The sequence below is a fragment of the Balaenoptera ricei genome, chromosome 10, assembly GCF_028023285.1.
Source record: "Balaenoptera ricei isolate mBalRic1 chromosome 10, mBalRic1.hap2, whole genome shotgun sequence".
In the NCBI taxonomy this organism is placed as follows: Eukaryota; Metazoa; Chordata; class Mammalia; order Artiodactyla; family Balaenopteridae; genus Balaenoptera; species Balaenoptera ricei.
In genome coordinates, this window is record NC_082648.1 from 19,576,248 (window position 1) to 19,598,843 (window position 22,596).

General features: G+C 34.7%; 1 protein-coding gene across 12 annotated transcripts in view; it reads right to left on the reverse strand.

Moving 5' to 3' along the window:
* Nucleotides 1–22,596, reverse strand: part of SOX5 (SRY-box transcription factor 5) — a 995,182-nt gene that overhangs the window by 56,764 nt on the left and 915,822 nt on the right. For 11 of the 12 annotated variants that reach the window (XM_059935452.1, XM_059935454.1, XM_059935450.1 and 8 more), the window contains one exon: nucleotides 13,184–13,330. The exons of the other annotated variant lie outside the window; for it this stretch is intronic. In XM_059935452.1, the coding sequence (XP_059791435.1) occupies nucleotides 13,184–13,330 (147 nt within the window). The remainder of the gene's footprint in view (nucleotides 1–13,183; nucleotides 13,331–22,596) is intronic. 12 annotated transcript variants of the gene reach the window in all.

Below are 22,596 nucleotides of genomic sequence, written 5' to 3' on the forward strand. Positions count from 1 at the left end.
GGCACATCTTCTGGAAGCCTTTCCTTATCTTCCTATTTCTCCCCAGGTTGTGTTGAGAACTATTTTCCTTTACTCCATATTATTCTTTGATCATTACTTAGCCCACAGTATTTTAATTGTTAGTTTATTTGCTGCCTTCCCCATTACACTGTACAGTGTTAATTATTGTTCTTTTTTATTCTACCAGTGTCCAGTATATTATAGGTGCTAAAAAGGTGTTTATTTGAACAAACCTCAGTATTGACATCTTCTAAAAGTGACTCTAAGAAGCTTCCTCTATGAATAACATAGTCATTACACGATATTTTAAAAATTATATAAACCAGTGAACAAACATATAGCATTGTTTCAAGCAAAATGTCAAGTCTATTGATATATCTCTTTCCGAAGGAAGACATTCTTATTCCTATTTTCCCACTAGAAGATATCTCATTTAGGATAAATCATATTTTATTAACTGTGCATTCTAAGTGGATCTTGTTTTTAAAAATAGGATTCATTTCAAAATACATTTTGAAAGAATAGTTTTTAAAACTTTAAAAAATATTTCTTTTTGTCTCATTAAATTCTTTAATGTTTTATTTAAGATGCCCAGAATTCTAGAACATAACTTGGTTACACCAAAGGCCAAAAAGTTCACCTGACAATAGCTAAGAATATATGACTGAAATAATAACAAAAAAGTACACAGATACATGATCTTAGATAATGTTGTATTAATATATTTAATTGTAAAAACAGACATATAGTGAAGACTATATCACAGATAGTGATAACTAAGGTTTCAATTCATATTAAGATTGAGTAGTATAATATAAACATTTAATCTAGTAAACATTTATTGACTGCATATTATGGGGCAGCCACTTAAAATTCAATGGGCAAAGAAAGTGTTTGTAATATGATTAATCTTATGGAATTGATCTTTCCTTCATTTAGTTTGTTGCAAGTCCATAAATTATGGTCCCAGATACAACAGATCAGAATTCCAGCTCACTGCAACTCTGTGCATGCTAATAGAAAAAGACAAGCAAAACCAAATCAAACAAAAATTACCCAGAGGTTCTCTTAAAATTGGATCAGAACCATCATTTTTTAGATAAATGACAGCACTATCTGCATGAAAACCGGCGCTAAAAATTCCATCACTTGACCCAAAATTTTTGTCTTGCCCTGTATTTATATAGGGTTGACCTGAATATTGAGCTCCCGTAGACTTAAAATGAAACTTTGATCCTCAAAAGAGTTACACGGAGAAGTATAGAAAACAAAAATCTGTACCTATTTAAGGACATTCCTACTGCTGTCATAATGCTTTTGTACATACTTCACAACAGCATTTTTTCCTTATGTTATTTTAAGTACTACTGGAAATACCACAAGAGAAAATTTTTTGCAGTACTTCATCCTTTCTATTTTTGGTCTCAATTTCTTTTTCTCCTATTATGAAATATCTACACTGCCAAAAGTCATCAAAATTGCACAACAAACCATAATAGCTCAAATTATATAATAAACTAGAAAAAATAAGATTCTTTGGTTATTGAAAGGCCCAATTTAAATGAAAGTCTCATATGGAATCTCAGTACTGATAACTGGTCTTGCAAAGAAATCTAACAGAGCTTTAATAAAAAATATTTTGTGGTTTTATGAAAATGTAAGGTTTTTAGTCTTTTCTGGTATAGGCAAACAATTTGGGGGAATATACTTTTTTTTCTATTTAAGTATACTTTTTTTTCTTTCATATTATTTTGGTAATGTAAAACCTGTAAAGTAAGAATCCTGGTCTTCATTTTCCTCTAAATTTAGAGATCTCATCCTTATTCTTTCGAAAAACCAAAATCATAAAGGATGAACGGTTGGGTTCTGTAAAAGTCGCCCTATGGAATCAGCTAGTCCATAGTTGGAAGTATGAGTGCTAAAAGCTGTGGGATATTGCAGTTGTAAGTCCTGCAGCTCACAAAGGGAGGTGGGTAGAATTCTAAGAAGCATCCAGTTATATTATCTACAAGGAGGTCCAGGACTAGGAAAGAGGTACATTCTTCCCTTGAGAACCTGAGGACACCTAAGTACATGATTCAGGTTAAGGAAAACTGCTAGCTTTTCATATTTAGACACTTGCATTTTTAGACATGCTGCTTTCCAAGCAGCACTGTGTTAAACAAGTTCTCAGCAATATTCAATATTCTGAGCCATTAAGAATGTACTTTTCAAATTTAATATTTATGATTAAAATTTTTGTGAGCAAAATTCTGATTTCAGTATAGAAAAAATTTCAAATCCATTTTCAAGTAAAATAAGAGAATTCTAAGATTATTCCCTATTTCAAAAAAAAAAAAAAAAGAGCTGTTCTATATTTTGAATCCTATTCTGTACCCCCCTGGTCTCAAACTTGAAGATATGTGAGATAAGGAATGTATGCTTGCAAGTTCCTCTGATCATATTAAGTAGACCCTAGACCAGCAGTCCCCAACCTTTTTGGCACCAGGGACTGGTCTCATGGAAGACAATTTTTTCACGGACAGGGGTTGAGGGGATGGTTCAGGCGGTAATGCGAGTGATGGGGAGCGATGGGGAGCGGCAGATGGAGCTTCACTAGCTCGCCCGCCGCTCGCCTCCTGCTGTGTGGCCCAGTTCCTAACAGGCCGCAGATTGATACCAGCCCGCAGCCCGGGGTTTGGGGACACCTGCCCTAGACAATAATTCACAGTCAACGTGAATTACACCACTCACTGTGCATATGATGAAGGCATTTTTCCTTCTAATACTAATACTAATACTAATCAAGTTACACATTTTTTAATACTAATCAAGTTACACATTTTTTTCTGGTCTTTGTTCAAAAAACTATAATTAAGAATGACTGCGTTCTTTAGTTGATTATTAGAAGAAATGAGAAACTGCAAGAATGATGATGGAGTTCACTATTTTATAACTTTTTGGAGAGCTCTGGATTAAAATAGTCTCTCTTTCTCCTTAAGTTAACTTCGTGCAATTAATGCCACCACCATATTGTCTGTGCATCAGAAAATATGAAAAGAGGTATAACTAAAAAGGAATCCTTCTTTATGGAATATAATACAACAAAATAGATACATTAGAACTTTGTATATAAACTCAATATAAGTAAAATAGATAGGATTTTAAGTGCATTATGAATGTACATGCTTAAATAAGTCATATAATGAGTTTTGACAAGAAAATAATCACATTATTTACAGAAGTTTTACATAAACTTTATAAAAGTTTTTTTTAAGTGGGTGGCATTGCATGTTTATATGACAAAAAGTGTGACTTTAATAAAGCTTGTAACTGGAGGAAGGGAGAAGGGAGGAGGGGAGGAGAGGGAGGGAGAGATGGAGGAAAGGAGACAGGGAGAGAGAGACAGTAAGAGAGAGAACGTGTGGCTGATTTTGAAAGAATGTTGTCCTCTCAAAGCAAGTTTATCCCAATGATGAAAATAATGCTCTTCATAATTTTAAAACTGCCCTGTTGTAATTGTTTTAAGACTGTAGCACATTTTTCACTGATTTTTTTAAAAGATAGCTAAAAGTCTGTTGCACTGGGCAGGTTCACTAGAATCACACTGGGTTATAAAGTTTTGGGTAAAAATCAAAAATTAAAAAAAACAAATGTCAAAAGTAAAAATCTGATTAGAAATTAGGGTCTGTTTTCTCATGTGACTTGTAAACCTACTCAAAAGAGATCAAGTAAAATAAGAATTCTAAAACTCTTATCAACACACGTACATAGCAATTCTAATATTGTAAGATGACTTTTTAAAAACCAATACTTAGGTGTTAGTACCAAAATATCACTCCAAAATCTCAACCTTGCAATTTGCTTCCTATAGGTGGTATCAGGTACTATCAGTTGTGTGTGTTTTCATATATTACTAATGAAAAAACCCTGATAAAGTAAGTGAATCTAAAGAAAACCCAGGAAATAGTGTAGGTTAAATCCGTACTCCAGGTGCTTACTTGCTGCCCTTAATGGGCTTTAACGTGATGGTCTTTTTCTGTCTGTATCCCTTCACCACATCCCTCACCACATACACGGTGCTCCATGAGGGCAGAGGACCGTCTACACTGTTCACCAGTATCCTTAGGTCCTAGGACTCTGACAGACACATCATAAGCAATTAATCTGTTAATTAATTTGTTGAATTAAATTGTCTTGTCTCTCCAATGGCAAGGTCCAGGATGTGTCATTAGGGCTCAAATTCCAGAGTGTTTCTAGGGAAGTAATGTAGAGACACTTAAATTATTAACTAATTGGTCCAAAAGATAAAAGGAAAAAAATTCCTTTGCCTGAAAGACACAATACCCTAAGAAAAGAATACAATGAATAGATAATTACAAGAGTTTAATAAGTCGTATGACAAATGGAAAATACATAATTTCTCTTTAAAAGTGAATGCACTTAGAATAAAATTCAAAACTTAACATGAAAAAGTCCTACCTGATGTGGTCTTTCTCATTTCCAATTTCATTTCTTATTCTCCCTCATGTTCTTTGCATTTCAGCTACCCTGGCCTATTTTCTAAACCTTGAATTTGTCAACCTCACTCATATATTACAGTCTCTGCAACTGCTGTTCCTCCTGTTTGGAATACCTTTTCCTCAGACCTTTGCAGGTACTTTACTTTCCTATTCATGATTTAAGTCTCAGAGAGAGCTTCCCTTATAGTTCTGTCTCAAGGAGATTCCCTTGCTTGTCCCTAGGCACTCTTTTACCATGTCTTATTTTCTTCACAGCACTTACCAATATATGAAATTGTCGGTTTAATTGCTCATAGTTTATCACTTCCCATTAGACTGCAGAATCTAAAGAAGACACACTGTCCTGTTCATAGCTGTAGTTCCTGTCTTGAACTGAATTTGGCACATGACAGGCATACATTAATATTTGTTGAATCAATAATGGTAGATGTAAGCATAGGGTGTTAGAGAACACTAAAAAGGGACAGTCCTTTAAGGAATGAGAAAACAACAGAGCTAAGGGCTAGAGACCAGTTCCAAGTGATATTGTTTAGGATCCTAATTAAACCACACCTGAAATCAGAATAACATTTTTTTTAATGTGACTGAATACATTTCCTTTTTGCTTAATCCAGTTTTGGTTGGGTTTTCTATTATTTTACTAACAAATACAGTTGTCATTCGGTGAAACCATAATTTGAAATCCTGGAAAGTTGATTACAGTTCTACTTAAATAAGAATACTGTGACATTAAGTTACTCTGAATAAAATAATGCCACCTCATGGAGTGGTGGACTCCTTCTGTCATTGCAGCAGACTAGGCAGAGGCAAAGTAACCTCATGACTGAGTTATTGTGTGTTGGACTGAATACTTTCTGCATTTCCTTCTTACTGAAGCTTCCATAATTCTATAAACAAAACACCCGATGCATTTTGTTAAACAAATAAAACTTTTGAATACTTTCGGTTTTGAACTTGTCTGCCTTCAGCTTAGAAGGTTACATCTTTTTATTTTTTTGACTCAAATTTACAACTGTTTAATTAATGTATTATTTTCTTTCTACTCTCTATTTTATAGTGTTTAAAAATATTAGTGGACCGCTTGGTTCTCTCTAGAGAAAAATCTATTGATAAAATTGAACAAATAAATATGCATATATTCTATTTTCCATCAATCTAAATAAGACATTAATAATTTGTTGTCATGTAGAAAACAAATCTATACTTTTGGGGCATCTCTGTTAAAGAGACTACTAAAATTCTTCCTATTTTTTGAATAGGAAAGAATGATTAAGCAGAAGGTATTCAAATGAATCAAATCTGAGGTTTAGGGTAGTCCTCCATGGTTTCAATTCTCAATTCTCTATTCAAACATTTCTAGTACAGGTCAAGGCTAAAGGGGTAAAAAGGGGTCGATAATCAATAGCTCAAATGAGGCACTGATCAATCATTTAGGATAGAAAAGAAAGGATTTTAATTGATTTGAAGAATGTTTTAGGAAGCCCAAATTATAAATGATTCCCTAAAAGGAAAGATAACTACAGAAGTGCACTTTCGCGCTCTCAGTCTGATGTATTGATGACTTACATTTAGCCATGATGTTTATTGACGTTGTACTAGACAACCCCCCCCCCCCCCCCCCCCGCCCCATACAGGGACATCCTTTCACATTGTTCTGTTTTTCTTCCCCACACTATTTAGGTTTTAACTGCCTGGTTTTAACATTAAAATGCTTTCAACATTTAGCTTTTTGGACAGTGAATCTGCATTGTGTAGGACCTATTTTAGAGGGCAACTTCCGCTTAAAAAATGTGATTCTGTGGCTCTTCCTGTCTCTGCACATGCTCAGCACCCTCTTGTCTCCCCCATGGTTTGCATTATTAAAAAGCTTTGACATGGCTCATCAGAGCCGGCTGCTGTGTTCCAAACAGGGTCCTGTCAAAACAAAATCAGCATACCGGGCAACACAGGCCAGGCCAGCTGAATTCAAAGGATATTACCTAAATCCCTCTGTATATTTTGCCTTAAAAAAATGCCAACACTATGATTAGTCTGTCTCTTTGTTTTATAATTTTTATTGTTTTTATGTTACAAATGCCCCCCCCCCCACTTTCTGAGTCATAAGAATATATCACCAAATGACCTACTTGGACATTTAATACCACTGCGCTCAGAAAAGCCTCTGTTTAAGTACCTAGCTGTTTGAGATTCCTGTCAACCGAATACAAATGAAACGGAAAGGAGGCGGCTCATCACAGGGGTTCTGCTGATAACACTTCATTTAACATATTTCAGTTTAGCAACAAGGGGCCACAAAAAGAAAACTATTTTATTTAAAATGACAGGGCGACTATGTTATGCGCACTGTAACTATGTCCCACACAGGAAAGTGATGATAATGGTAATGGGCCACATTTACAGTTTAACTCTATGTGGTGATTCCTCTCAAATGAATTCACCTCTTGAGTATGACACATCCATATCACATCTCAAAGGCTCACAAAATTGTTATTTCATAGATATTGAAATACGGGGGGGGGGGAAGGAGGGGTGTTCGATAGCTATTCAACAAAGCACGAAGCAGCTGTACGGAGCAAGGTGTTAGGGAGATTCTAGCATTTAATTGATATGCCAGACAGTGTTTAAAGCATAAGAATAGAAAAAGGCCAATTTAAATGTGGTTATAATTAGCTGAGGCTAACATTCCGTTCTGTTCTGAAGTTTTAGGAGACATGGAATCTACAAAAGTACCAGGTCTAATAGTTTCAGGAGGGATCCATGGTTTTATTTGATCTTACATATATAGATGAATGGAAGCGCCTCTTTGATTAGTGCTATTTAAGCACTGTGGATTACTTAGAAATACTATATTCGGAGACCAGTTCTGACCCTGTGTAGCGAGTAATGTTTATTTGAGATCTTGACCTGAAAAGCTCTAAAAATAAGTCAAATAGTAGTATTCTAGGAATTTTTACATATTGGAAATCACATCTCTAGCAACTACTACTACTAAAAATTTTATATGGCCAGATAAAATGTGAAACTATTAACCGAAGTTATGATTATGTTGAGCAGTGCTTTCTGAATTTCTCATGATTGGCACTACTACTGTGGAGGCCTTAGTACTTCCTGGTCAATTTCAAACTTATGAAATCTCTTTGATGTCTTTTGCTTTATCTTGAAAGGATGTTTTTGTCAAATATTAAAAATAGTGTTTTTATAGTTAGTGTGGTGGTGGTTTGACTTGGTTGCGGTTAGGCTGCATGTGCACTTGTGTAGTGAGCCTTTCCCCCAACTGGCAATACAGAACACTGTCCCAAAGTTAGCAAAAAACTGCATTCCCTAAATCTCCTGTTAGAACTAATTTTCAGTTAAGATGAATCATGATTATCCTCTGATTTCTCATACTCCCAACATACAGTGCTAAGTAATCTTGTGTGTATATGTACCATAGTTTGTGACTTATAGTATTAAACTATAAAATTCTACCCTGTAGATCAGTGTGTACTGATAAAATGCTTACTTGCTAGCATGAAACTATGTGATTGGAACCATTATAGCAAAAAATAGGTGCCCTAAGAGGAGTCATGGCACTCCTGACATTACTAACACAAGCACCTGGCTACTAATTCAGAAAAGATCTTCATTTCTGTGTCTGTGAAAGAGGATCAGATAAAACAATACAGTTCCACTTGTTGCTTCTGAATTTGAAACAATATGTATAAGGATATTGCCCCTGAAAGTAACTGATTGTGTCTGGTCAGCTGGCTAGGGCTTTTTCTGGCTTGTTGGAAAAATATTTGTTTTCCTTGTCCTAACTCCCAGGTGCTACTGCTGAGCAAATGAGTACATCACTGCCAGAAGTATTTGAAAAGAACAAAAAAAATTGATTTGGACAATCTATGTGCTCCTGTCATTGACAGAGACACAACTGCGACCAGGGGTATGACTAGGGTCAGAGCAAGGTTAAAAGAAAAGCACCCAGGAATTCTCTCTTGTCATCAGCTTTTCAATCTAACTACTCTTGGTTAGCTGCAGGCCATATATAAGTTTTCATCAAATACCAAGAGACGTTTCATGGTATTTACAAGTTGCACTTAAAATTTTCCCAAGAGGTGGCTACTTTTGCAATAGCAAAACACTTAAAATGTGAAGTTCAGATGGTTAGCACATCTATGACATATGAGGATTTCCTGACAACATGGAAATTACAAGCTTATTCATTACCAACAATTGAGTGAGTTGTATGTGAAACCAAGTAAAAATACTCCTCCTCCTAAGATAACTATTTTAAGGCTGATATTGATTCTGTTATTTTTAAAAGAAATAACTTATTCTTACCAAACAAATATTATCAAGAGATCAATTACTATCACAAAAGAAAGGCTATCTAGGTTTTTTAAAAGATTGCAGCAAACAATGCAGAAAACCATTAAAATAAAGAAATATGTGGTGCAAAAATGAAAGTCACTGAATAAATTGTGTCCATTCTGTGGCAGAACGCTAAACTATAAACAAATCAATTTAAACATGTGTTAAGCAATATAAGCAGATTCAGAGAAGCAATATCGTCTATGAGATGCAAGGACCAATACTGCTAAACAATACTTTAAATAATTTTCCTTAATACGAGAAATAGAATTATTTCTAAAATTTCCTTTAAACTTGATCTCTTGTACACATAAGTTCAAGATTTCATACTTTCAAAGTTTTCTTTCTTTTATCAATATTTAGCTATAAACTCAGCTGTGAGGATACGCATGAGCTAGGAGAATATCCCTGAAGAACTAAATATAAAAAAATTAGTCCTGTAGTAGGATCCAGAGGGGAAAAAATTAAATAAGTGCTAAAGAGACAAGTGTACATGTATTAAGAAAGATGTAAAACCTGAGAAATTTTTAAAACCTGCTGATAGCCTTAATTTTTCAACCTTTGGCAAAATACATTATAAAAAAAATTCTTGTCTCTGTGCATAATATAATCAAGGCATAAAAATTAAGGAAAAGTTAAGCAATGACAATATGTCAGGCATTAATGAAAACCGTTCAAAACAGTAAGTTTAAAGACATATAATTCAACCAGCAACGCTATCCAAGTTCTCCAGTGCAGATTTTGAAGAGAGCAGATTTCTTTTTGTGTTTTCACGTTTATGGTACACACTTCCTGTCTGCAGTTTTTAGAGGGTCACTGTGAGTCCTCTAAAGGTTTCTTTGCCATTTAATATTATAAATAATTATGTTCCTAAGTGGCAGTTCAAAGCTCAGTACAGCACTCGTACAACACCACGGGAAGATCAGGTGACCTTTCTCCAATTCTCCTCTCTCTGGTGCTGAGGACAGACAAAGTGATATGTCTGTCATACGCCATTACCATTAGAACAGAATCTTGTTCTTTTATTACAACTGAACTCCGCCAGATTTCTCAGCAGGAATGCTAAGTGAAATCAATGTCTTGGATTTCCAGGCTGAGCTTGGAGGTCACAGCCACTCTATCATTTCTCAGCATTATCCTTTCTAGCGCACGCACAACCCCCTCAAGCCTCCAACTGGCACACAGCAGATTGAAAACAGCATGCATCAGAGGACTCATGCTGTACAATTTTACAGTCTTTTGGAGCCCCTTCCCTTTGATTCCCCCCTTCCATTTTTTGCAAATTGCAAATAAGTTTTGTTTGTGTCCTTCTCTGGAGTTGTGAGTCAAAGGCAAATCTAGGAAGAAGGGCAGGCAAGAAAACCCAGAGAACATGGTTGATTTTTGACAGCTGTCAATAAGATCATTTTCCTTACATCATCACCTAGATGTGGCTTATGATTCTATTTTTCTATTCAAAGTACAATAAAGGTACTTTCAACATAAATCATCAGTTTGGCTTATGCCAGGTAGGTAGGCAGATAACACAAAGCTAAATAAAATAATTCTATTGTATAGTAAGACAGACATGAAAATCCACCAATAAAACACACAGAAAATGCCCCCAGGACACTAAGAATTGATTGTTTCAAAATATATATATAATAATAAATGATAACAATTTATATATAACTAAAATGGCTTTGTGAAGGCAAAATGTTTATTATACCATGTATAAATGTCAATTCCAGCCTCTAAGAAACTAAATTCATGTATTGAAATGGGACCTCTTTATTTATTGTTGCTTGTATTTTTTTAGCTATGTTCTTCATTAAAATGACAACAGTAATATTTATTGGTCTGGCTATTTTTAACCCAGTAAACTTTACTGCTTAGCTAAAACACCAAGCACATTTAAGACATCTTTTCTGACAATAAGAATGGTGGTAGACAGTGTGCTAGAGGGCAATGAGCAAAGAAAGGACATATTTTTATTAAATCGTGGTTGTTACTTAAAAAGAGGCACTTTATTCTGGGTTAAACTTTTTGTGTATTTTACAATAATTGTAGGTGGGAAAAAATACAACATCCATGGTTTTCTTAAACTTTATATGATAGAAAATTCATGAAGGCTAATTTTCCAAAAGTGAAATTTACTGATAAACTATAAATATATTTTTAAAATTATGTATAATCATAGCTTATAGAAACACAATCCACTTTTTTACTAGTACTAAACAAATGGAGGTGTTTAAAACCATAGAATATGGCAGAGTCCTAACATTACTGAAATAATCAATCTTTGCATACAGTCTGTGGAGTTCTATGAATGCCTGGAACCATATAGCTCATAAAGCAGTGTCCTAATCTTGGCCAACTTTCAGTCACTTTTACATTTGCCATGGTTACCTAAGACAGTATCATAGCAAGTGCTCAATAAACATTTGAATGGATGAATGAATGAATGAACAAATAAACAGATGCATAAATGGATGAGTCTGACTGACATCAAAAGCTTCATGATTATTTGAGTTAAGTCATTTGGAGAGACGATATTAATGATAAAAAGTAATTCTAGGAACCAGGAAAAACCCATTAGTCCTTTACAAGTGAACTATATACTATAAAATCATAAGATGAAACGTCTTAATGTAAAGCATCATTATAAAACATGATGTGAAATCACATTAATAAGTCATGGGAAAAAACCCAGAATGATACCTCACAGAGTTACTTGTGTGTGACAGTGACGGTGCTGTTACAGCTATTTATTTTTCTCAGTGTTAGCCTGTACACGCAATACATTAAAACTGCTGGTCCACGGAGACACCAAAACCTCACTGCTTTAAAATTAAATTATATTTAATAAATGTTATAATTATTACCAAGTTTTAAAAACATATGTTCTGCTGTGATCATGAAGAAAAGCAGACCAGGCCTTAGGTATACATCAAGCACAGAACATGCAAGGTCCATTACACAGCAGAAAGAGCTCTTAAAAGTGGCTTATGCATATTTCCTAATATCACAGTAGTAAGTACAATGTTTTGCACTATATATTTGCACATGTTGCTGGTGAGGTCTAAGGTCCTTGTCCAGGTTCACTTACAATTCCAAATGTATTTATCTCTTACTATATAAAAACACACTTGGAGGTTTCGGGGAGATGGAGGCTGGAGGACACTTTCCCAACCCATCTCTTCTCTTTCCCAATTTCTACTCTGGATTAATACACTGACTGTGAAAAGCACCTGCCAGGGCACTACGGAAGGAGTAAAAAAATTCGATTGTTTTTTTCTTTTGCAATACTTTCTAATTTTTTCTCTGTGTATTTTTTCAACTGTTGTGACTACTCTTAGCCTATTACTCTTTAGACATTTCAACATGAATTCATGAAATGAAGAGCAGAATCAATTTTCTAGGTAATTCAGCAAAAGACAAAACAGTATTATTTTGGGGGTAAATTAACTGTTATCAGTTTTCTACTTAATATTTTCTAATTGTTAGAAAATATGTGTGATTATTTCCCTGATTAATGTCAGGAAAAATTATTTTATGGTTACTCTTTTTACTTTTTCCACAGAAAGTTTAATATATTCATATACTATCATCTAGGTAAGATCTTAAAAATCACAAAGAAATTCAAATGAATTTTTCTGCTTCTCTCTTCTTCTGAGCCAAGAAACAAATTACCTGAAACTCTCCTGATCCTTTTCTACATTCTCTCAGGAAATGTTTCCTTAGCTCTAAAAACAAAACTATTTCTAAACAGTTTTACTTTCAACACTAGTATTATCTTCCTATCTGTACATGATCATCTCATTGGCTGAATAATACATCGAAAATTATGTCTATACTATACCTCATAATAATAGTTATTGATATTTATATAAAACATTTTCTGTATGCACTAATCATACTCATATATTAAGGTCTATTTCAGTTGCACCTTTGGGAAACTTTTCCCAGATCTCTCACTGAAGGTAATAATCTCTTTGTCCTAATAACTTCCAATGCACTTTATCTGTAACTCCTTCTAAGACTTTGTATCGTAGAGGATGGCTATCTATTTTATAAGACTGTAAAATTCTTGATGACAGCACACCTATCTTACAAATATTTGTGTCACTCACATTTCCTACTATAAATGCATGTTTGTTGAATAAACGAGTGACTAAAGGTATGTATGCAAATTTATAGGGACACCTTCCGTACTGATCCTACTAGACTATTATTTCCTTGGAGATCTAGAGTTTAGCCCAGTTGCTGGCACATAATAGATATTCAATAAATCTCACTGAATGAAAAGGACACTCTAAATGTCAAAACATGTAGTTTCTTCAAAAGGGTACCTTGCTTTTGGGTGGTGGGCTGTTTGTGCTCTTGTCTGTGTGAATGCTGGTAGGAGACACAGCAGCACCAAGGTTGCCGTGGGGTATGCCTGGGAGCTTTCCTCCTGGAGACACCTGCATTGCGGCTAGCTGGGCAGCATATAACTGCTACAGAAGAAAGAGAGAGAGAGAGGGAGGGAGAGAGAAAAAAAAAGGACTGAGTAATAAAATAAATGCACCTCCCAGAAAATACCTGTAATAAGATGTGGTATTTTTCCAATTGGGTATTTTTGTTTGTGCCCTGGAATATTGAAAGAAAGACACTGTCACCTCAACTTTCATGACCTACTACTCAGGGGAGAAATGACAGATACCACACATAAGGAATTTTAGTGTCAGTATATACAGGGACTGAAAACAAGTAACAGTCATCCGTATTTACTCTTTGCCAACATCAGTGGAGGAAAAGTATATCACACTATATGGTTAATACCTTTATTTTAACCATTTAAAAATTTACACGGTGTGTTACAAAAGAATGAAGCTTCATACACCAAGTAATTTTCTTACTATCCATATGGTTTCAAGCCCTGTATATTTCCTTTCTTTGACTTGCTGAAAAGGGCACCTGCAACAATTTTTTCTGATTATTAGCTGTGTAGAAATACAAAAAAGCCACTGGGAGGGAATGGAAGGGGACTATTTGAAGAACATTATCGGGTCAGTCTACCTCAGTTGATAAAAGTTAACTGGATGCTTGCCAGAATGCCACTTTACTTCATGATATATAAACACAGACAAACTTGAGATAATCTTGAGGATTAGGGTTTTAAGGAATACTATCTAAATCACACACTCTTCGGCTAAGCCATCACATAGTAATTCTTATTAAATGACCAATAAAAATTCTTCAACAAATCAATTTAATAATAAGGGAAAATTTTACTTGATGATGATAGCCGTATCATGTAGTATCTTAAAACATGGAGGTTGCTTTAGATTCAAAGAGTCATATCAAATGTTTAGATTAATACTCTTCCATCTCCATTTAGCAGTTTGTGAAAATCTGATTGAAGAAGCAATTATTTATATACACATATACAAATATTAATAAATAAGTGTATAGATATACACACATATATATACATATATATGTGCGTACATATATTTAAAATACAACCCAATTTCTTATTTCTCATTTGTCTTAAGATTTCATGGATAGCTTTTACTATGCAAGCTAGAACTTCCATAATAAAAAGACTGATGTTAAAGAAAAAAGCTCCCAAGGAAAAGTGCTGTGAAATAGTTCTCTGGATTATCTTGGTTTTTCTCTGAAAGGGAAATTTCAAAGGCTGAAACTGCTCAGGATAAGCCAGAGACTCTGATAAGTGGGGTCTCTCTATAAATGAAATAATGAAGACTGAAGACTGGCATTTATATACATGAACATATATTTACATTTTTCAGAGTTTCTAGATGCTTTGTTCTAAATGAAAACAGGACATTAAAATTATTTTTAAAATTATAGCTTATTGTTTTATGTCAACTAATGCAAGATACATTCCAGACAAAAGAAACACCAGAGAAGTATATTTATACTATCAGTAATGACTGTCCCACCCCCCAAATTTTTTTTGCATGCATTAGAATTATGTTATTTCTTACCCCAGTCAATCAGAAAGAATAAGATTTAATTCATAAGTCTTAAATAGATTACATAAAAAGTAAAAGGATATGATGTCAAATATGATGAGTGGGAGTGTACCATTTTCAAAGTATCAGAAATGACACATTTCCCACACTTGGGTTAAAAACCTGTGTCTTAAATTCTGCGATTCACGAAGTAATTTCTTCCATCATCATCCTGAACTGTTTATGAAGCCATTAAGAAAATAACCAATAACCCAGGATATCACTTTGCAAATTAAAATTTTTTCCAGTGTACTGAATTTTAAAATACTGGCTGGATAACTGTATTACATATTGTAAATTTCACATTGTACTGTATATTATATCCTTGTCTTTAAAAACGATTCCAGTGCCTATTATTCCTAGAAGGTAACAACACATATTTCTGGTTTAGTATACACAAAATATAAAATTGTTCCATAATTACTAAAGATGACATGGGATATTTTAACCTCCGTAGCTAAAAGGAAAAATGTGAACAAAATAGTTATTCAAAATTTGAATTTGATTATTAAAAAATTATTTCAAAATATTGAAAAAATATTGACTATTTGTATTAATTAGATTATTAAATAGATGGACCAGTCACTCATAAAAGGTAATTAAATGTTTAAACATAAATCACTACAGATTCACAACTTCCAAAGAAGTATTAGAACTACTATTAAAAATAGAAGTATAAATATGTTCCCAAACACTTTAATGAATTTAAAGGTAGGAGATGGTATATACTTGGAATTAAAAAAAATCATACATGTTCTTCCTTCATTCAAATAAATGCATTGTTTTAACCTTTTAAATATGAAATTAAGGTTTACCTCAGTTGAATTATCCTAAAAAATTCCTTTGAGTAGAAAAGAAGATAAATTTGGAAAATACATGGGCCCATTTAAATACATATTTTTACTAGAACAGTATACTAGTAACTGGTATTTTTACAAAACACAGAGAGTTAAAGTAATTAATGATGAAAAAGTCATAATCTTATTACTAATTCAGTATGGCTAACATTAAGTAGCACTTCATTCCCCCCAATCTCACATATCCCCTTCCTCATATTTGGCTTTCTCTATGCAAAGGGTCGATATATAGACCTACTTTTCCCCAACTGTGATTAACTTTCCACTATTTCCAGATCATTACATCTCCCACCACACACATCTGATCTTCCTAGTTTGCCAAGGTTTGGAAGTAGGAAAGATCTATTTTCAATATATTTTAATTTGTGTCAAATATATGTGTTCCTTAAATTTACATTATATTACAGAAGCATAAAACGGCCTCAAGTTTCAGAGAATCTAACATACTTTGGGTCTGCACAAGTAAAATAAACCAGAAATTTTAATACTGCTGGGACCTAATTTGGCCATTCACAAGTTAAAACAAATTTTCAGTAGATTTAAAGAAGCTGACAGTGGTTTTCATACCTGGTTATATATCAAGGGTAGGCAACTTAAAAACTAAATGCTGCTGAGACTTATTTGAATTCAACCTTTCAAAAAACTAAATCCATTTGTCTATCCATTAAGATGTGTATTGACTGATATTAAAACAAGAAAGTCTAGAGATGATTAGTATTTTATTTCATTTATTAAATGTTCTTAAAGCAGAATCAAGAATCATGTAGGTATCTGTACTGAGGGAGGTCTATAAACTCAGAATCACTGGCTGACCTTGGTGAGCGGGAAGGGGCATGAAATTTGTGGGGACTGGAAAGCCACCTGAAGTAACAAGCATCCTGTGAACTACAGAACTCATTTACATATTGTGTACATATATAATTATAGTCACTTGTAATTATATATAAATAAAAATGTTTAAACAAAAACCTGGCTCACATTTTTCTTTAAAGGATAGTAGAGAAAACCCGGAGTTAAATATAAGGTGTATTATGATAAATGTACTTTTATAAAAAACAGTCAAGTTGTTCTTAACATCAGAAAGAAGTTGAGAGATCCTAAACATAAAAAGCTGAAGATTAAGGAGAACACTCAGGGCATGATGTTAACCAGACTAACAGAATAACACTTTTTTACCTTGAAGAATAATTTGACCCTTATCTTGAAACGGATATGTTAGGGGTTTGGTTTGATCTCTAAAACTCCCCAACCCCACAGAGCATTAGGTTTTCTATTCTTTGTATTACTTAAAATATTGCATTCTCATTCCCTTTCCCTTCCCCCATCCCTACACCTACTTCAGAAAATGATTTTTTTTCTTTTTTAATGGAGACAATCACATACAATTAGGTTGGAATCTATTCATTGGTTACTTAGGGTCTTGGTGCTAATGTGCTCATAAGTATGTTTCTATCTATCTATCTATACATATAAGTAACTCTCACTTTTGTCTCAAACTGTTCCATAAAACTACATCTTTGTCTCTTCAGCGTTTTAAGCTCCTTCAAGGACCATTTCTACTTTTCGAGGGACAGTTAAAAGGAAGGCAAACCACAATTCTAACCCCAGCTCTGAGCTAGTGACCTTGGGTGACCAATTTGAACCACAATTCCTTAATCTGCAAATTCAGGGATAAATAAAACTGACCTTGCATGGTTGCTGTGAGAAATACATCACATACTGTGCATAAAACACTCACTTGATCAATAAGTAACAGTTATGATTATTAATGGATTAATTATACCAAGTAAGAACTAGGTAATATTTACGTGCTAACCTCCTACTACAGACTCTGGACTGTGCTAGGTACCGTGGGGGATACAGAAAATGCATAAACATAGTTTCCTCCCTAAGTCAACACTGGTACACATAAAATATTGAGAATATAAGTGTACTGTATGTAACTATATGCCACTGTTAAAGGCATGACAAAAAAGGAAATGAATCAGTGCATTCTGATATGCTTTCATTATAGAGGTGTAGCTAAGCTGAGCAGAATAAAAGAGGTGGCATTCTAGGGAGGGAGCACAGTCTAAAGCCAGGGACAGGAGCAGGAATGACCCGGCTGTTGCAAAGGGAATAGAGAGGATGGTGTGGAACAGTAGGTGAGAGAGTAGCTGGTAGACAGAACAGTGACCTAACTGAGCACAAACCTTGGGAAGAACAAAACAGTACTGGGTGCAGGCTAAGTTCAACTTACAGAAAATCGTGAAATATAAGCAAAACAGTTTAAATTTAATATGTAGGCAAGAGAAAGCCACTGAATGTTTGAGAGCAATACATATGTTTTAAACTAAAACATACATATTGTTTTAGTTAAGATAAGATAAAGAGTAATATCAGTTATGAGGTTATCAAAATTTAGCAGCAGTAATTTGAATGAAAGTTTGAGTTGAAGTAACAGTTGTGAAAATGAAAAAGGAAAAAAAAAAAGATTCCATGATCTGAGTGAAGAGTGCTAACACACTGCACAACCGCTTAATATTGTTTTTGCTAAGTTAATTGTTTAAAATTATTTTATAAGTAGGATCACTTTTTCCAAATGAAATTTCATATCAAACACTGATACATAAAGAGAGAGAAAAAAGAGGTGTACTATAACTGTAAATGAATTTTACATATTTTAACATTTAATTAAATGAGACCAATGAGGTTGTTTTAACTATCCCAAGAATTTAAAGAGGTACAGGGCTGAAAGTTGAAGAAGTCCTTTAGCACACGTGGTGATCAAGAAAGCTCTCAGAAATAAGTAGTGGTCATTTCTAAACTCTCACCTAAGCAAACACATATAGACCTAAATCTTCAAAAAGAACGTTACAGAGCTAAAAACTCCCTTGTTAATAGCATCTTGAAGTGCAAATATATGTACAGAAATGGGAGGTGATTTTTTTTTTTAAGTGTAGTGACTGAAATCTGGCAATAAAAGTTAATATGTCTACAATGTGTTAACTGTTTGGATTAGAGATTTTAAAATGTGTGTGTTGTGGCTTATTATGATTTTAAAAGTTGATAAATGTGTACTTCTAAAGCTTAAATCTAACCTGAGAGATTTATGTTAGATACGATGTATATGAAAAGCATGTTTGTTTTTTTAAGGGCAGGGACAAGGAATAACATTTGTGAGAAAAAAATTCAGAAAGCAATTTCAAGGCTCCATAAGTGTTATCTTTATGGCTTAATTTCAGCTTCGTAATGTATCTTAAATGTGGAGTTTAAAGAGAAACTAATGTACTGAAAAAAATCTTTCAAAACATATCAGCATGTTTCAATGTGAATAAATTTGCTTTGCACATTATTTTTCATAATGTTTCTTCACAGAAAATTATCAGAGCAACTTGAGTTAAAACATGGACTTCTTGCTCTAATACTGTCAGCTCTTCTTTTTGAGGTTATTCGAGCATATTGCATGAAAAACACAATAGGCCTTAAATTTGTTGGATTCCAGGGCAAAAGTGCAAATAGAAACTCACATGCCAAATATATAAAAATTTACAATTTACAAATCTAGCTAATGATGTGTTTAATAAAATATGTTTCATTTTGCCATCTGGACAAACACACCTTCAAAATAGCTGGGTGCAAATGAATACCAAAATGAGATACCACTTCACAATCCGTTAGGACAGCTATTATCAAAAAACCTGAACATAACAAATATTGGTGAGGATGTGGAGACATTGGAACCTTTGAGCTTTTCTGCTGGGAATATAAAATGGTGTAACTACTTTTGGAAAACACTATGGCAATTCCTCACAAAATGAAACAGAATTACCATATGATCCAACAATCCCTCTTCTGGGTATATATGCCAAATAATTGAAAGCAGGGCCTGGAACAGATATTTGTACACCCATGTTCACAGCAGCATTAGTCACAGTAGCCAAAAGGTGGAAGAGATCCAAGTGTCCATCAAGGGGGGAATGGATAAGCAAAGTGTGTCATATACATACAGTGGAATATTATTCAGCCTTAAAAAGTAAGGGAATTCTGACAAATGCTTCTACATGGATGAACCTTGAAGACACTATGCTAAGTGAAATAAGCCAATGATAAAATACCAAATATTGTATGATCCCTCTTATATGATGCATCTAGAGTAGTCGTTTTTAGAGAGACATAAAGAGCGGTGGCTCCCAGGAGCTGGGGGTCGGGTGGGGAGGCGGGAAGGGCTGTAACTGCTTAATATGTACAGAATTTCAATTTGGGAAGATGAAAAAGTTCTGGAGATGGATGCTGATGATGTGTTGTACAACAATGTGAATGTCCTTAATGCCAATGAACTGTACATTTCAAAATGGTTAAGATGGCAAATTCTATGTTATGTGTATTTTCCCCTCCACACACAGAAATGATGTGGAGGGCAGATGTGAATTTCGATTCCTGCTCTCCTTGGTGTTTTTAGACTAGGTCCACAGCCTGCGTGCCTGCTCTTCTTACCCCCAGCTCCATTCAAGAGAAGATGAATGGTTTTGCCCTAGATGGGATACCTTTCTTGGCTGTGACTATCTTCTAAAGCGCTGCTAAGGTGGGGCCCAGCTGCAGCCCTGCTAGATAGGCGTCTTCAAGGAAGTTGCAAGAGAAAGTTAGAATGGAAAGATATTCCAGGTAAGTGAACATAACATGCAAAGTCATAAAGTTAACTTTTAAATCCACCAACAAAATATATTTAAGTATTTAAGGTTTTCCTATATACCATAGAGGGAACTTTTAAGAGAAACTTTCCTCTTCCCTTTTTAAAATAAAAGTACACACTCCTTCTACTTTCCCTAGGTTAGATGTGAGGCAATCTTCTTTTGCAGTCAACACTACTGGGGCAGGGCTGGAGGAGACTGAACAAAAAGAGATCTGGCTTCTTCCGTTTAGCATGTTTTTGAGGTTCCTCCATGTTGTAGCACTGTAAGTAGTCTGTTCCATTATATTGCTGAATGGTACTCATTTGTATTGATATACCATATTTCTTTATCCATTTATCCAGTTGATGGATATTTTGTTTGTTTCCAATTTTAGGCTATTATGAATAGTCCTGCTATGAATGTTCCAGTACAAGTCTTTGTGCGTTTTCATTTCTCTTGGCTGCCCGATTCCTAGGACTGGATTTTGCTAGGTCATATGGTAAGTTAATGTTTACTTTTTCAAGGAACTGCCAAACTTTCTAAAGTGGCTGAACCTTTCTGCATTCCCACTAGCAGTGTATTATCATCAACAACTTGGTATTGTCTGTCTTTCGATCATAACTATTCTAGTAGAAGTGAAGTGGTATCTCATTGTGGTTTTAATTTGCATTTCCCTAATGACTGATGACACTGAGCATCTTTTCATGTGCTTACTAGCCATTTGTATGTCTTCTTTGGTAAAATGTCTATTCCGATCTTTTGCTCTTTTAAGAAATCGGGTTATTTTATTGTTGAGTTGTAAGAGTTCTGGACATCTGAATTCAATTTTAAAGAGTAAAACCTATCAGAGAGACTGTGAGGGTCCAGTTTAATAGCAGTGTATAGATTTTATCAAAAGGTCCATAATGATAAACAATATAATGACAATAATAAGTAACAGAAATAAACATATTTTCCTCTTATATAATTTTTATATACTTACACAATAATTTTTTAATTTTCAAAAATCCTAGTAGAGAAGTACAATACCGATTATAAAGGACCATGCACCCTTTGTACCCATCAAGGAACACCAGCATATCAAAGTGAGCTCTGAAAGTCGATGACTTTTTTTAACCACTAAGGGGACTGCTGGAAGAAATGGAGACTAGACAGAGTTGACAGGCAGCTCTAAAGACTGAGACTCTTTGTCAAGTCTGTGTTGAGGGTGAAAGGCTTGGGGAAGGGAGTAGATGGTTAGAGCTCTCTTCTACCCTCCTTGGTGGTATGTAAGTGGGGTGGGGGCTGGAGGGAATGAAGCATTTCTCCTGTTGCTTCCCCAGATCTCCCGGAGACCACGGGAAAAAGTGATTGGGAGAATCACAGGTGCCGCAGGAATTTGGGAGGCATTTGAACTTCATCTCCCGTCTGGCATTGCAATTGAAGAGTTATTCTCAAGGGAGCAAAGGGAGTGATAGTCTGGGTATAGCAGGGACTGGAGTCGCTTGGAGAAGCAAGTTCAAGTAAGTATACGCAATGTGGACGATCCAGGATCTTGTGTATTTGGACACAATTCCTAAGGAAACTTGAGGAAAAGAAAGAAACGTATCAAACCAAAAGAGTAAGTAAATTCAGACAGTACAGATTTGCGGGAATGAAGGATAACTAATAGTATATCAATGGTGCATAATTTAAAAAACGAACCATCTGGAGCTGTTGTAATATAAGAGTTTCAATGGCAGGTTAAGCAAGGAAATGACTTGAGTGGATAAAGTCTCCGAAAGGCTGGATGGTCAGCGGACATACAGAGATGAGTTCAGGATTGCAGGAAGACAAGCCACAAGGGGAAAACAATTGTCATCCACTTCAGAAAGGAATGTTTTGCCTTTAGAGAGAACTGGTGAGCCACTTGGAAAACCTGCCTGAGGAAATATGGGGCTGCCTGCTAGGGTCTCCAAGGCAGAAACTACTGCTATTATGACTCGCATCTCCTTAAATACATCACTCCTGGGTGATATGTCTTGGAAAAGTTACAATACAAAAGTAAAATATTATGTCTGGCTATAGTGTGGTTTTACTATTAAAAAGCTATAGTAAATACATGTACAAAAGCTATATTATCTATGTAAAGCTGCCATCACCAAATATTAATAATACATAGACAATCTTTATTATTTTATTCCAAATTCAGTCCCACTCAGTGTGATACTTGGAATACGGAGCTATCAAAGAGGGATGTAGTGTTGAGGGGGTG